A 16,989-nucleotide genomic window follows, 5' to 3' on the forward strand; every position below is an offset into this window, starting at 1 on the left:
CACCAGGCATTGCATGCAGGAAGCTGTACTTCTATCCATGCCCAATTATTACATGGACAACACATTAACCACTTTCACTCTGCAGCTCACAAAAGGTTAGTCTCACCTCTTCTACTCTGCACTGAAGCCATGGGAAAGCAAAAGAGAAGAGAAGTTAGAAATATCCACAAACAGTCTAAGGAAATCAGATATTTGGTTTACTGTTGTCATTTCAGGTATCAAGTAGAACTTAATCATTTTGGATTCGTGAAGGACATTGGACATTAATACCAAGTTTTAATGTGGCTTTAGTTAATATACACTCCTAATGTTCATTTAAAACTTTGGTCTACAGGCAAACTTCCAAACAATCTACAGAAACTTTGAGATGACAGCTATTTTCTCCTATTTAAACCTCCTTTGTGATGCAGGTTTTGGGTAGAGATTTTACACTGTTGAAAAACAGTCTACAGACCAAATTGTAAAAGTCACCAATAGTCATTACAGAACAAACTTTACTGGTTGATCTAATAAAGACCAGGCTGCTAAAGTAACAGTCTAATCATTATGCACAGTGCTTTAGACAGTTTTTTATTCCCTAGAAGAGTTGTATGCTGTTGTGAGAAATGGGTATCAGTTACTTATTCCATTATAATTAATTGATCAAGTAGGTTTGTTATGCTCCAGTTTGTGGAAGACAAATTACTTACTTATTTGATTTAAAGTTTCTTGGGGAATCCAGCTCATATCAACATCATTTTGATTTGATGTTCCCATTTCTACTTTCTGTACCGGTCTTTTCCTCTGAAAATTCAAGAAAGGAAAGATTTTTCTTTCAAAGAAGGTTTGGATAGCACAAGTATAAGAAATTACTAAAAATGCTACATTTAATGAATTGTAATTATTTCACTAAGGCACAAACTTAAGGCTAGTCAATGTATGGAGCTGTCTTTGGAGCTAAAGCTAAGCTATCCTTCCTAATAGCAATTTATTCCCCAAGTTTCACATTACCACTTCTTATGCCTCACAATACTTATTCCACATAAAGACATCAAGATTTCATGCACACCTGGGCAAGTTCATTATACCTGTTGCAAAAAATGGCTGCTGGTTAATCAAACTTTGTGATGACTAGTTTCATTATGTTTTCTCAGATTAGTACAACATTCTTGTATGTCACCTTGCAAAATAGATGTCAACACACAATAATAATCCCATACTTTTTCCCAAGTGAAGTTACTTCAAAAATATGGTAAGCCACACCACACAAAGGCATGACCTATGGATTGCATACAGATGAGACTTCAAGCTTTCAACAGTTTTTACCTGCCAAACCACATACACAGACCAACCCTTAGTTGTTATTAGCTAAATTAATGCAATTACAAATGGAATTTAGAAGGCCCTAATCAACATTATGGCAAAGCTTTGATGAGAACTAAATAAAGGACTAGACAGTTGTTTTCCCCAAAGTCTGATCTGGATTAAACTAATAGGCATGAATAGAGAGCATGGGGAAAATCTACCCAGTAAGCAGTGAATCAAAAGACACACACATCCAGTGACTGGAAGGTATCAAAGCTTCCAATTCAGCTTCAGTGTGGTGCCAAAGAGCAGACCCAAAGAGCATGAGCTGAGCAATCAAAACGTCTTCAGTTATGAAGTTTTAAAAAACTCTCTAGTTTCTCCAGTAAGCTCTAAGGTTCTAAAAATAAATCTTCTGAAGTTTTACCTGTACTGTCATATTCCAGAAACAATTACTGAATTGCTTTCTTTTCATATCAAAAAGGTCTTGTATCAAGTACATAAACAAACACACTACCCACCTTCCTAGATTCTAGTAACTGATGTAGGCCAACAACGACAAGTAGACCAAGTCCAGCGAGGAACATGTACATGAAGATCCTTTAAAAAAGTTTAAGAAACCATTAAATAAAAATCTTAAGTTCTGTAGAGAGTTTACACAGAGGCACAGAATCTAAGCCTAGCTTTGGCCACATATGAACTTTCGTAGGGGAGGAGTGGGGAAAAAAAAACAATGATTCTGAAACTGAAGTGCTAACAAATATTCTGACTTTGACTTCAGAAACTGTAATCAAACTTAATTCTGAACAACAGAACATTTGAAAAATGCTGTATAAATTAGAAAACTGTTCTAAATAAATACTGAAATTGTGTAACTTCAAGAACATTTTTGCACTATCACAAAGTTTCAAGATATTGGGCTATAGGCAATATTTATGTTTGTGACAGCTTTAAGCACTTACAAACCCCTTAAAAGTCTTTTACATGCTTTTAGTACACTACTGCAAAGCAAGTGCTGCTAGGACTTAATTTATTTGCAACAGAGCTTTGAAAGACCTTGCTTATCTTGTTCTGTGTTCCACAGTTAGCATTCTACCTATGCAATCAATAGTTTTTTTGAATCTGTGTATTTAGGTTTGTTTTGAAGAATTTTACCAGAAATACCTCTAGATACTTAGCAAGAGGTGAATATAAGTTAGATCTAAAATTAATTTGGGAAGTAGGCAGTTTACAGGTAAAAAACCTATTCCAAGCTGAACATCTGAACCCAGATTTATGATAAAGGAAATCATGGAGTTAAACTAGAGACTTAATTGAAAATCCCTGTTATAGGGTAGTTATCTGTTCACAGGACATTTGCACAAACTAATTCTAATACATTGAATTCTTTTGAGAGCTCCTTTTTCAGAGTATCACACATTTTCATGTGACCAATTTTTCTTTCATTTATGCCATTCTATTTGAGAAATATGAATTAATGCAACAGCTATTTCTTTTGGCTGACCTTTTTTAAAAGGAAGTTTGCTCGGCAACCAATTTGTACCTGTGGCAGGACAATTCAGATATTCAACATTGTCTACAAGAATAATTTTTCTTAACTCAGAGGTTCACTTAAAATTCCACTCCAGTGTTAAAATATTTAAAAGCATATCAGCACAGCATATGCTTGCAACATATAAGGTGTGTCAGATCTACTTATCTTTGAAAAGAATCACTCCTGAAAGATACCTTCTACAGATAGGGGACAGTGCAAAGAATGGTTGAGTTCGTCTATCTTGTACTCCAAATACATCTTTTAGTTTACATAACCTTAGATTATACTGGAGTGCTCCAGAAGAAATTTATTCCAGTCTTGATAGCAAGACCCACAGCCTAATACTATGGATCCTCTGCACCTCTTAACTCTTAGGAAAAAGCATAGTAGTATAACAGCTTGGAATTGCTATGTACCTGTGTAACATCCAGTCCTATTCCAGGCTTATGTCCTCTGAGCTAAAGCACATCTGTAAACTGCTCATTGACATAGTACCAATCCTGAAGATCCCCACTATTAATACAGACTTTAATTTTGGGAAAAAGTTCTTATTTTCAGTCTGTAAGGATTTGTCAGATGCCTACTACACCACCAACATAGTAGACCTAACACTCAATAAAATGAGGATAAAGGAACTATTCTCACTGGCACCATCAGTAACCTGTTCTACCAGGACACAAACTAAACTTGCATCTCCAGTCTCCTTACGTTTCTCCATCCAGCCCATCTTCTTTTTCAATAATTGTAACAGTTTGATTGAAGACAGCATCTTGAAACATGTTGCCCTACAACAAAGTTTGCACATAATATTTCAAACTAATTTGTTAAACACATACACAAATGTTTATCTTTTTCCATGTTCTTGGAAAAGTTCTAGAAATCAGTAACTCCTGCATGACTTCATTAAGTAATAAAGTAGTGCTAGTTTGACTGAACACATAAAAGCACAAATGTTTCGCTCCAACTGCAAAGAACAGTCTTGATATTAGCAAGACAGTCACACCTGGCCTTCAGTATGTTATTTCCTATAACAAGAGACATTACATACGAAGGGTTCTTATTACGACTACCAAAACACAAAGGTACAGAAGCCCGTTAATCTTTGACCTTCACCAAAAGAGAAAAAGAATCCCCTGCTTTATCCCCATTTATGCTTTTGCATAGTCTTCCCCCAGATTGCAACTCCTGGCCATTTATTTGCCTAAAATAAAGTTTGCAGGTGGCATTCAGGTTGGTAGTAGGGTTTGTTAGCATAGTCCAATCTGAAAAGCACAGTGAAAATTAAGTAGTCCTAAACAGAGCTTTAGCTTTGGTTGGTTTGGTTTTTTAGGAGTACATCCCACTACTATACAGTTCTAAGGCCTTCTAGCTTCCACTGACGACATAACTTCAAGTGTAACATATAAAGAACTGAGAGTGCCTGGGCAGCTAATGTGAAACATGTAAGCAGTCACTTACTGTGCTTATGTATCTAGTGATTTAGTTAAATATTACAAACACATTCACTTTATGAAGCAGTAGTAACTCAACTAAGCAGCTCTTTCCTGACACCTCCACATCAACTAGGAGGATTCAGATGAATTACATCAGACTTACGTTTACATCTCTGTAGTTGAGATTGATAACCAGACCGAAAGGACGACCACCCATAGGCTCAGCAGGGATGAAAGAGTACTCAAACGTGGCTTGTCTCTGTGGTGGAACTACTGTGTTCAGAGAGAGAGCTGTGAAGTTCTGGATATAAAACTGGTAGTCTTGGGGATACCGGAAAGAAGCATCGAGAGACTCAACAATGAAATCCTCTGTACCCTTATTGGTGAAGCCCACCAGAAATTTTACAATGTTGTTCGCTGGAAAGTCTGAAACAAAAAAATATTCAACTATTAGAAACTTCATACACCACACCTAGCCAATTTCTAAACAGAGAGCATCTAGAACAGACTGTGGTTTTAGAGCTTCACTGTTTTACGCAAACAGATATAGTCTATGCATTGGTAAAGAGGATGGTAGATTAGCAGGGGACTCTTACCTTCACCTTTCACAAATAAGATGGTTGTATCAGCACTAGGTGAGGCTTTAGGCTCTCCTGACAAATCTTCTTCCTCTTTTTCTTCTGTCTAAGACAAGAGACTTTTTTGAAAAAATCCTATAATGAACAGTGAAGCAAAGACCATGCTTGGTTCATGAGAATCCCATGTGGCAAAGCAAGCAACAACGGCAAGTACCAAATCCTACTGTTGCAGGATTAGCACACTCAGTCTCCCTCTAGACTTGATTAGCATCATTTTCAGCATTTCTCATTCTACTTTTTACATTTGACACAGTACTAATCTGAACTGCATTTAGCTCTGTTGAAAAGGTTTATAATCAGAAACCATCAGCATGGTTTCTGTTTGGGGGCAGAAGGAAAAGAACAGAGTCTAAATGTTAAGTGTTCACATCCAAGATATTTCTATTTAGAAAACAAGAATTTCCAAAATACAGACAACCATATGACAAACGAGAGTCACTTTCACCATAGAGGGAGTGTTTAGTAGCTTTCTATTCAGTTTTCATTAGTTAAGTGTATGTAGGCCTGGAAACAGACTGTTGGAACTAAGCAAGTTCATGGATCCACTTGTTCAAGTTCACCTTCGTGACAATGAACTTTTTAATTTGGCAAATGCAAGCATTAAAGGCTTATTTTCCACTTGGGAATCATGGGATCATCACTGCCCCCACCAAATAAAAACAAGGCTGACCTAATTTTGAACAGTCTCAGCTAACCGCTTGCAAGTCAGATCATTTGATTTCAGTGCTTAAACGACCACCTGAAGCAGTGGATATCCTACCGGATCTGTCGTACACATACCATGAACTCAGGAATCAGAGCTGAGCACCTTGAAATCAAGATGCTATGCCAAAGTATATATTCTCTTTCAGTGACAAATAAAAGAAATGTCTAAAAAGCGTAATGCTTTTTAACCAAGCCATAAACTATTTATTAAAAGCAAAATACACTCAAAAGGTTATTTAATAATACCCTGTCAGTACTGACATAGCATACCTTCCACCACTTAGCAAAGCTGGTCAGCCATAAGCTCACCAGCTTATCAACACCAGTAAAATCTAATACAATGAAAGAACAGTTTACCAGGTCTATGTTCTTATTAGGCATCTTTGCCTAATAATGTCCCAGACTTCCTTATTTGAGAGAATTTTGTACACTAAGTGTCTAGCAAACCTAACACTCGGCTGCTATAAGCAGATCACAAAACCACATAAAATATTTCACTTTTTTGTTTACAATTTCTTTTGTTTGTAATGTTTTTTAATTCATCTTGTAAATTAAGTTTAGTTAGTGGAATTCTTTTACCTGTGTTGTCTTGTCTGATTAGTTTTGCTTAGTATGAATAACTAAGGTTTCTGAAGCCTTAGGCTGCAAGCTGCAAACTTTCACCTTGAAAATTTGAACAAATCTTGAACTGTTGCTTAGCTATGTGAAGGGAGGCTGTGAGACCAGTACAAACTGAAACATTAGGCAGCCACAACTGTCAGCAGAAGATGCAACCCATCCAGATAAATACAGCTAGAGAAATAACTCAATAAGGAACAAGAAGACCCCAGAACAAAAATCACCATTAAACCAAGAGGCACGTGCAAAGTGCACGAAGAACAGGTGCACAGGTTGTAAGAGTATAAAAGCCCAGGGATTTTGTTCAGGGTTCTTTTCCAGAGGGACTCAGCTCAAACTGTCCCTATTGCAGTAGCACTCAATTATTAAACTATTTTTTCCTGGAATCAGACATCTGAGACTCTGCTGAGAGAAAACTTATATCAAAGAAATTTTTTTTACGTTTGCCAAGGTGAAGCAAGTGACCCTAAACAGCAACATGCTCACAACATACCCTGCAACAAGTGTCAGAGGCTAGGAATGTAGCAAGTGAAAACAGGCTACAAAACAGATGTTCTGTTGCCCCTGGAAAGTAGATACAAAGAAGCCAGAATTAAGTAGTCCCATAGCACAATCTTTTTTCAGTTTACTGAGGTGCAGTTTAAGCTAGAAAAGAACTACAGGGGGCTCCCATGAGAATCTGTTTCTCTCACTTGATGTTTTTTTTGTGACCTATAGTTTTGGCAGGATGTCCCCATGTGGTTTCTCAACTTGTAATTCAGGAAGAAAAGATAAATCTTTTTGACACTTCAAACTGAACACAAGCTTAATCAGACATGTGGAAACAGCTATTTGAAAATAACGTCACTAAACTCATACATAAATTATCCAGCTTGAAGCACTTTTGGTCTAATTCATACTTCTGAAGTAACGCTCATGTAAAATTACCAAGTCTGTTGGCTCATCTTCTTCAACTTCAGCTTCATCATCTTCATCTTCAACTACAGTATCTTCCACAGCTTCCTCATCTTCTGTAGCATCTTGAGCTGCAGCTAATAAACCTGAACCTACCAAAACAAAATTCAAGAAAGCCTTTTTAATGTCTAGTTAATGAATAGAAAACTGACACTGAAATACAATTCTCAAACTAAGGTTTGAAGAAGTTCTTAAAAATCTGTCCAGTACAGTGTTTTGAAGCCTCAGTTGCAAAAACCTCACATTAAAATGATGCCTGGGTTGATCTTTCAGCCTTATTCCTTCTCTAATAACTTTCTCACCTACTCATTTATCTGCCACCAAGTTCAAAACCAAAATGTTTACAGTTGGATGACAAAAAAATCAACATTCACTCAGCAATGCTTAAATTTGCAGACGGCAACAAATTTGCCTTAAAAGCTATTGCTTAATTTTGGAACATGTTAACATATGAAAATATTTTAATTTTGTAATTTAAAAAGTGAAAATAAGACATTGCTATTGCCAGGAAATTAATTCAGTAAGTACTGTTTCTTCTAAGACTAGCAAGTCTACTAAATGATTAGCATACTGATAGGAGAACAGCACACTTTGAAAGGTAGATTAAAAGTTATTATTTTTTGCATGTATTTTCACTCAAGTTTTAAAATATAAAAAAGTCTTTTTTTAATAGGACCTCAATATAACGTACTAATATATCCATATATGCAACAGAACCACAACACTAGTCAGAAAAGAAACCTGACCTAGAGCAACGCTCCAAGACAAGTGTAATCTGATAGTTCATTGCCTCTTTGCTTTCATGGAGCCAAGCCTCATATATTCAAACACTGGGCAAATATGATTAATAAAAATATTGGCCATGGGACAAAGTTCTGTCCCTTTGCAGTTTACAGCACATAGAGGCAAGGCTGAGAACTATTAAAACATGTGCACAAAACTACAGATTTTTTTGTTAATAAACCTAACGTTTTCCACATATGAAAAGTAGAAATGAACAGATGATTGATTTACCCAAGTCTGAAAAAGATCTAATTGCTACAAATATGCATTTAAAATAAATATTTAAAAATTTTCACTGGAAATAAGAATCCTTGAGCAGGACAAGTATATCCAAAGACTAAAGAATTGTCAGCCAGCGCTAGAAAAAGCAAACACAACCCCTCCTCTCAAGTGTCTTCAGAAAGTACACTCAAAGACTTTTGCTCGAGCACGTGCAATACTTAATCTAAGCCTTAACTACCGTGATTTTATTTGCTGAAGTTTTAAACGTGCAAGTGTAGGAAAGGCTATTTCAATTTAAAAATGAACAGGGTACAGGTAAGCCATAGGCACCCTTTGCTGCCCAGCACACTCTTTCATATCCGTAGCTTACAGCCGTTTCAATGGATGTCGGAGGGGCTGATGATGATGTGGCAGTAGCGGGAAAGGAGAGCTGCCGGCTGTGGGAAGGGACTATCACACAGCGTGTGCTGCAGCCCACTGCAAGAGCTGGGTGAGAAGCCTCCCTTCCCTCTCCTGCCTTCCCAAACTTAGTAGTAGGGAGGCAATTTCCAGACCGTGAATCAGATAACGCTGCAGCGTAAACAGAGATTAGCGCTCCTCGGTGTCGCCAAGGACACTCGGGGGGTGGCGGCAGAAGAGGTGGGAAGGCAGGGTGGCAGCCAGCGCATCTGCTGGGGAATATGGGAACCAGCACCGCCGAGGAGCGGCGAAAAGAACAAGCCCGCTGCCCCGTCCCCAGGCGGGGTCTGGGCGGGCCGGTGTCACGGCCGGGACCGGGACCGGTGACCTGGTGGCAGCCGCAGGGCCCTGCCCGACACCGCGGACGGCTCTGCTGGGAGAGACGGGGGCCTGGCCCCGCACCCCGCCGGGGCGCCCTCGGACGGGGACGGGGCCCCGCAGGCACCGGGCCGGGCCCCGAAGCCCCGGCGGCCACGTGCGCGGTGCGCCCGGGGCGATGAATGAGCAGCGCCCGCCGGCTCCCAGCGGGAGGGTCGCGGAGGCGGCGCTGGGCTCCGCAGGCCCCGCGGGAGCGGCTCCCCCTCCCCGGACCGCCAAGGGGATCCCTCCCGCCCCACCACCGCTCTCCCGTGCCCGGGCAGCGGTGGCCGCTCACCCGCCCGCCCGCCCTCACCTGGGCCGCCGCGGGCGCCCCCGAGCAGCAGCGCGGCAGGGAAGACGAGCAGGACGAGCAGGAGCAGCTGCGACAGGCGCCTCATGATGGCGGCGGCAACGGCCCGGCACCCCACGCAGCCAGCCCCGGCGGCGGCGAGTGAGCGGCCGCTGCGGGATTGTCTAAATGGCGGCGGGTGCGGGAGCGGGCGCTGGGACCTCCTCCCGCTCCTCCATCCGGGGCCGCGCCCGCCCCGCTCCGCCCCCGCGGACGTGGCTCCGCCGGGCAGGAGGCGCGGCGGTCACGTGGGCGCTTAGCACACGTCTGCCCTCAGCCGCCGCCGGCGTGGGCGCCTCCCGATCCACCCGCGCCGCCGCCCCTCCCACAGGGAAGTGGGCACGGCACCGAGCCTGTAGCAGGTTTCGGGGAGCCTTTGGACAACGCTCTCATTCACCTGGTGTAGTTCCTGGGGGGGGGGGGGGGGGGGGTTCTTGGGGCTGTCCTGTGCAGGACCAGGAGTCGGGCTTGGATTGATCCGCGCGGCGCTGCAAAGTGTGGAAGATGTAAAAATTTTCTTAAGGGGAGGATGTTCTTTGATGTTTGCTCTTTGTTTTCTTTTCAAGCCTGATAACAAGAAAGGAAATTTAACCCGTGAATCACATAGCAGCTAACAATCAAGCTCTGAGTGATTTCCATGTGTTAGGAAGACAAATCACTTACCTGGAGCGTTGCCTTGTTAAGGTGTAGGGCTTGACATGCTTCGATGATCTCAGACCTGGGGAGAGGTTAACAGAGCTTGGGAAGAAGGATGCACCACTGATAGCGGATACAAAGAATGCAGAATTTACGGGGCACAGGAACATTTGGCAAAACTCCCAAGATAAGGAAGAAACTAATGAAGACGACTCAGCAGCTGTGCTGAAATCAGCTCCAACTGGGTAAAAGGTAATTCCAGCATGGGGGAGATCATGATGACTGGCTCACGGACCACCGACCCAAGAAACTCACTGACTCAAAAGCAGAGAAAGACCGAGCATGCGGATTGATTACCATGAGAAGCGAGGGAGTCGCTTAACAGAAGATGGAAAACTAATAAATAAAGAAACTATGTAACTTGTAACCAATGAACACTAATGCCCGTGTTTGCTAAAATGTATAAATAGTGGAAAGTTTTGATTGTTGGTGTGCTTGATTTGTGGAACACCACCGAGCACCCAGGCTCGCACAACTCTGGAATAAATAATAAATGTTTCTCTCGAGTGCGTAGTTAATGGTTTGTTGCACGCTGAGTAAAGAATCCACTTTTTCTGCACAAGAGTGGGTCCCTTCCAACTTGGAATATTCTGTGATTCTGTGGGAAGTGCTACCTATGGCTATCGGGGTGCTCATGGCTACAACAGGTGGATGGGGTGGCTGTGGGAGGCCAGGGCCGCTTCTCTGCCAGCATGCCTTTGGCACTTGGCAGTGTGGGAGCCTGCACTTTGAGCTTGGGATGCTTTTAGTGCAGGGAATGCAAGTTGTGTTCGTCTTTGTTAATGTACTATAACACAGTAAACTCCAAAGGATAAGAATTTTTTTTTTTTTTTTTTAGTAGATTAACATACCTCTGGAAGGAGCAAAGATAAAGCATATTACTGAAACAAAGGTGTTGTTTAAATCTTTTAATTCCATGTTGCTTTGGAATAACTGGGTTTAGGTCACATATTTGACAGTTTAATTGAAAGTTTCCCAAAGTGTGATAGGTAATGAATATGATACTGATACATTGCCTTTATCTCAGGGGACCTTTTCTTAAATGTTTGAAGGGTTATTAGGATGGAAAGCTTTCCCAGGCCCTGCAATCAAAACATTCAGTGAAAACAAAAATACCGGGGCCAAAAACAGCCTGCAAGCTTTATCCTTCCTCCGACAGTTAATTCAGCAATTTGCGAACAGGATACAATGAAGCAACAGTAGTTTTGACACATTCTGTATTTTGAGGTAGCTTTAATTTGTCAGTTGAGCATCTGCAGCTTGCTGTGATGGCAATGGTAAATGTAGTCTCGAGGCTTTCATTTTTTATTTTCACTCATTTGATTTTCAACCTGCAAATGACACTAAAAAAATTATCGTAAGTAACCATTCTAACTTTTAATCTTATTTTAACATGCCGAAAACCTTACTGAAATGCTGTTAAGTATTGACTGAAAGTGATGCATGATTCTGAAAACTGGAAAACATTCACTGCTACTGATAAAAGTATTTCTAGTCTATCCACACAATGGTATAATATTACTTTTTCTACAAAGGTCCTAAAGTTTGTTTAACATATAATCTTTGGCCAAATATGTTTGACTTAACCTAGTCATGGTTTGGTTGTTTTGTGGGGGGGAAAGCAGCTAATTACTTTTTCTTCAGGAAAGTAGAAGAATACTGGCATGCTGTAGGAGGTTTCCTATATAGCACTGTAGGATCTGAAATATTTTGTGTCATCTGTACATTGATTATGTACTTATTGTGCTGCTTTTCCATCTGAGTTAACCACTCTTGATGTTGCTAATTAATTAACCTATATGGTGCTCTTACTGAATTTCCACATGGTGGGTGGCACAGAAATGTGTTAATTAAAAGTGTGTGTGAAAATAATTGAGGTACCTTGACTACCTGCTGCAAAACACTAAGCCAAGACTGACTGCAATACTACAACTGTGCCTAAAAGCATATTAGGCTGCAGTTCTTTTGTGCTAAGTACTGTACCCATATTAAACAAGTTATAATTTGAAAGAAAAGCCTGTATGAAAAACTGGAGCAAGATTCTGAGGGGGTTTTTTTCATGGACTGCTCCACATGTGCATTCACAGTCGTAATAAAATAAGTATTGACAGTATTTGCCACTATTGTGACTTTTAGATTTGACATCCCTTCTGCTGGATACTGAGAAGGCTAGTATTCACTGGGAGTTCATGTGATTGCAGTCATGTACAAGCATTGTATCCTTGCATTTTAAAAAAGGGTTTCAGTTAGAAATTACATGTAAAACTGTAACTAGAAAATATGCCTTCAGTTTCAAAAAGTGTATTACAAAAAGACTGAGCATTCCTAGTCTTTGGATTATAAATGAAGTGTACTTTTTATTTCCATTTTGAACTTCTTAAATGAATCTCCCAGATGTGTGTTTCCTCTTTGAAGATACCAGGAAAAGACAAATAACTGTTTATGTACATATAGACAGACTTATTTTTGCATTAATACTTGTTTTTGGTGAAGTGTTTAAGAACCAGCTGCACTGCCTCTTCAGCATTTACTCAGTAGCTTCTATGAGAGATGAATTTAACAAAGCACTTTCAGGAGCAGTGTCATACATGAAGTCCTAACCTGTTGTCTGCTTCCTTTATCTCTTCTTTATCTTTTTTAGTTTACAGAAGTAATTCTGTGGATATGAAATTCTGAGATTTTTTTTTCTTTTAATTTCTATGGTTCTTTTCAAAATTATAAAGTTACTATATGTGGCAGTCAATAATTCCGATGAGAATCTTCCACTTAGACCTATCAAGCTGACATTATTTTTCTCACTACTGATTATAAGTCTGGGGAATCAACTTATTTGAAATTGATGCAGGCAGAAAGGGGTCATATTGCAACCCTCATCCCTGGAAGTCTGTTGGTTGCTTCTGACAAGGAGACAAAACTGTTCACAGGAGCTCTTAATGAGACTTGCTAAGGTTTTGCCCGAATCGTGGAGGTTCTCTGCAGTTTTTTCAGGAAGAAATTTTATTTACCCTATTACAGAAAGATTGACTCAAAGACACACAGACTCCTTATTTTATCAAAAAAAAAAAAAAAAAAGAGAGGTACCTCTCTGAAGACGTACCTCATAGAAATATATGGATAAACTGATAGTGTTCCACAAACTTGACTAAATAATGAGTAAATAGATGATTTTTTGAGAAATGGAAAAATTCAAATGAAAAATCTAATCATCTAGATAAATTTGTCATTGCTAACCATGATTGTTTAATCAGATTTATGGATTCCATATGCTCCATATGATGGCAACAGGAAAGGAACTTCAGAGCTCACTTTGGCCATGTTCAAGGTTGCCCAGTTCAAGACTCTTTGTAACACTTCAGTTGAAGGTTGAGGTGATGATTTTGTAACATATACAGCTTAAAGCATAGAGTATTTTTAGCTACCAGATTTTTTTATCTTCCCTCTGCATAAAGAGCAGAAATGAAGTTTTTGACATGGAAAGATAAAAACCTATTTTTATTCTACACTGTAAGCTAATTTTTGCTACTAATTCAGTGACAGGCTGGCTGTTTGGTAGATTCATGTCATTGTGGATGTGAATTTCATAAGTCTAGCCTTTCTCACCCAAGAAAGGATGCTACACTGTGAAATTAGAAAAGTACAAAGCTGCAGAGAGTCCTGACTTCTGAAGAGTTCCCCAGGTGCTTCTAAGTGTGTCAGTTGTGAGATGTTAGTAACAAGAAAACCTAATAGACTATCCTCTTTAAGGAAAAAAACCCTAATAGACTGTCTTCTTTAAGTAAAAGACAGAATATTTTCAGTTAGTTAAACAGTTTAATTAACTGTTAAATTACTGTATATAAAGAATAAATAGTATGGGTAATATTTTAAAATCTGCAAGAAAACTTACCCTTTGAAAAGAGTCAAAGTGATTCAGTGGTTTTAGTAGTACCAAACTAAAGATTTGACATGTCTATTTAATTATGTTTATCTACTAATCCTTGTATGTCTCAACTTCAAGACTATACCTTAAATTCACATTTCTGTGAATGCAAATCATGTTGGTAGGTGTGAGAGTTTGCTTTCCAGAGCCTATGTGGCGTAGTGGCTTAGGGTACCAGCAGTCCCTTTTACATAATTCGGACTCAGCATGGAATAGTTCAGGAGTGGCAACGAATCTGGTGGAGCAGTTCTGCAAAGCTAACTGGCACACTTCAGAACTGCTTGTTCTGGAGAAGCTTGGGGCTTTCACAGGCATGGATGTTGTTCACTAGTGGCAAGCTCTGAAGTGAAATGCTATGGTAGATTGCCAGCGCTAAAGAAAAAAAAAAGGAAAGATGAAGACTTGATTAATTCCTAGATATTACACTTTATGATAATGGAAATTAACAAAGCAGATATTTTATCTTTGTTGAATGACTTTATGTACTGTTATTGGTGCATTCAAATTGAAACTCATTCACTCTCCCAGCAGCAGGATCAGGTAGAGAATTGGAAGAGTAAAAATCACAGATTGAGATAAAGACAGTTTAATAGGTAAAGCAAAAGCCATGCACACAAGAAAAATTAAACCAAGGAATTAATTCTCTGCTTTTCATGGGCAGGCAGGTAAAGGGCCATCTCCAGGAAAGCAGGGCTCCATAACACATAAGAGTTATTTGGGAAGACAAATGTAATTATTCCAAATGTCCCCTTCTTCCCCTTCTTCCTCCAGCTCTATTTGCTGAGCATGACACCATACGGTCTGGAATATCTCTTTGTTCAGCTGGGGTCAGCTGTCCTGACTGTGTCCCCTCCCAACTCCTTGTGCACCCCCAGCCTCCTTTATGGTGGGGAGTACAAGAAGCAGAACAGGCCTTGACACTGCACAAGTGCAGGTCAGCAATAACAGAAACATCCATACATTTTCAACCCTTTTTTCAGCACAAATCAAAACCACAGCCCCAATACCAGCCAATGTGAAGAAAATTAACTCTATCCCAGCCAAAACCAGCACAGGTGTCAAACTTTGCAACATTTTCATTCCAATCCTTTCATTTCTTTTCCCCTTGAAGAAGTGAAAAAGGCCATTGCCATACCTTTTTATTCCCTCGTTTACTTCAAATAATAAATTGCAAAGTGTTTGATCACTGCTTGAAATCAGGTGATTGCATTAGGTGATCTGTGTAAGTCAAAATTCCACACTTGGACTCATGCCCAGCAAAGGACTTTAGGAATGCTATTTTTCCTTTAAAGTTCTTAAAGTAATTTCTTGGTCAGAACCTTCAGCTTGAGTCAGTGGAAGTTTGTCCCAAGAAGGTAAGGGGAACTGCTGCACATAACATCTAGGAATGTTATAGATACTTACAATGCTTACAGTATCAATGTGAAACTATACTTAGCTGTCTGTGATTCTCTGACTCTTATCATATCTCTTTCCATCTGGTAGTTTCAAGCTGCAGGATGTGGTTTTGTCCTTGGTCTTTCACCCTCTGTTGCTGCAGGTTTTTGTTCTCTCTTCTGAACTCACAAATCTGTTGTTGCATTTTCTTCATCTTGGCTTGCTCATTTTCAAATTCTGCTTGCAAGATTTTAAGCTGAGGAGCCAGCTTGTTATATTTAGATAGCGGCTGTTGACTTTCTGCTAAGCTGCCATCTCTTTCTCCTTGGAATTTTGTTTCCAAGGACAGGAGCCATTTCTGTGTGTATTCTCACTTTCCTCCCTCAGTGCTGTGGGATGATGACCAAAGAGTCAGGCAAGGGCTAAGGATTGCTCTCTCTGGCATACACTGTGTGCATTCTGTGTTATCTTTGCAGATGGAGATCTGCATAGCTGATATTGAGAAAGGCTGACCTGGCCAAAAGAGGAGGCCTGTGCAGATAGGTCCTGTTTGGGCTCAGAAGAAACAAAGTCATATCACCAAAATTTCAAAGGACACAATAGTGAAAAAGTAACTTTTGCCTGGCTAAGGGTGGTTTACATATTAAAATGCACAGCTCTGAGTATGCTAATAAGCTTAATGAAGTACATGCTATTATGTATATGACTCTATTACTCAAATTTTCACCTAGATCATGCTACACGTAGAGAGGGAGGAGGAGAATAAGATTGGGCTGTATATAAGGACCTATAAGGGGCTCCCTGATTTATGAGTGGAGAGAATCCCTCTATTGTTTCTATCTCCCTGCTTTTATTCTTCCTTGGGAGCAAGTGATATCTCAGAATGCAGGAGTAAAGAGTCCTTACCAGCTTTCAGCACATCCTAGGGGGGCAACCACTTTCTATCATCAACTACATAGAATAAGGAGAGGTCATGTGGCTTGACAGCATTTTAATTCAGAGAAGATGGAAAGGCAATTAAGGATAAATTTGAGTAAACTTCATCCATACTGCTACCACTCTAGCGGAGTTGTGCCATTCTGCTATTGCAAAAAAAGAGGTGACACCCTCTGTTCAGTTTATGCAAACTATTTTTTCACTAACTTCAGTGGAAATTTTCCATCTGCAAAGATGAATCGGTGAAAGCCAGCATTACAAAATTATGAAAATTAAGAAGTTCACCCTTCTACAATGCCTACAGTCTTTGCACCTGCATCAAGGTCCAGTGGAGTGACAAGTCTAAAGAGCAGTTGTCAGATTTTGGGCTAAATTACAGTAATCCATGACTTGAAAGCAAAAATTAAAAAAACCCTCAAAACATGAAGAAATCAAAATTCAATTATTGGCTAACCCATTTTATTGTAGAAAATGAAGAAAAATAAAAGTTTACATTAAAGTGGTAAGAAATAAAATGTCTTCTATGCTCCATGAATCACTCTATTTACTGAATTTTGAGAAGATTGATAAAAGGGAAATTTTACTGAAGACAAAAGTAGAAGGCAAACCCCATGTTTGAAATGATACTGAGTTAGTCTGTTGGAAGAAGAATATACATTTTTAAGCTGAATTTCCTAGATACTGCATATCCTAGATATAATATATCTATACTCCTAGATATA

At 39.8% G+C, this 16,989-nt stretch overlaps 1 protein-coding gene across 5 annotated transcripts in view; it reads right to left on the reverse strand.

Annotated features, from left to right (window-relative positions):
- The window catches only part of SSR1 (signal sequence receptor subunit 1), a 24,466-nt gene extending 14,950 nt beyond the window's left edge, over positions 1-9,516 (reverse strand). Inside the window, exons 1-8 of one of the 5 annotated variants that reach the window (XM_027654170.1) lie at positions 9,304-9,516; positions 7,140-7,258; positions 4,848-4,935; positions 4,415-4,677; positions 3,527-3,603; positions 1,806-1,884; positions 690-783; positions 107-121 (exon numbers count right to left, since the gene is read on the reverse strand). In XM_027654170.1, coding sequence (XP_027509971.1) covers positions 107-121; positions 690-783; positions 1,806-1,884; positions 3,527-3,603; positions 4,415-4,677; positions 4,848-4,935; positions 7,140-7,258; positions 9,304-9,388 — 820 coding nt within the window. In that variant the 5' untranslated portion in view covers positions 9,389-9,516. The remainder of the gene's footprint in view (positions 1-106; positions 122-689; positions 784-1,805; positions 1,885-3,526; positions 3,604-4,414; positions 4,678-4,847; positions 4,936-7,139; positions 7,259-9,303) is intronic. The other 4 variants (XM_027654172.1, XM_027654171.1, XM_027654173.1 and 1 more) reach the window with 4 other exon arrangements.
- Between the last annotated feature and the right edge of the window lie 7,473 nt (positions 9,517-16,989).

Source organism: Corapipo altera, unplaced genomic scaffold, assembly GCF_003945725.1.
Source record: "Corapipo altera isolate COAL_440 unplaced genomic scaffold, ASM394572v1 60, whole genome shotgun sequence".
In the NCBI taxonomy this organism is placed as follows: domain Eukaryota; kingdom Metazoa; phylum Chordata; class Aves; order Passeriformes; family Pipridae; genus Corapipo; species Corapipo altera.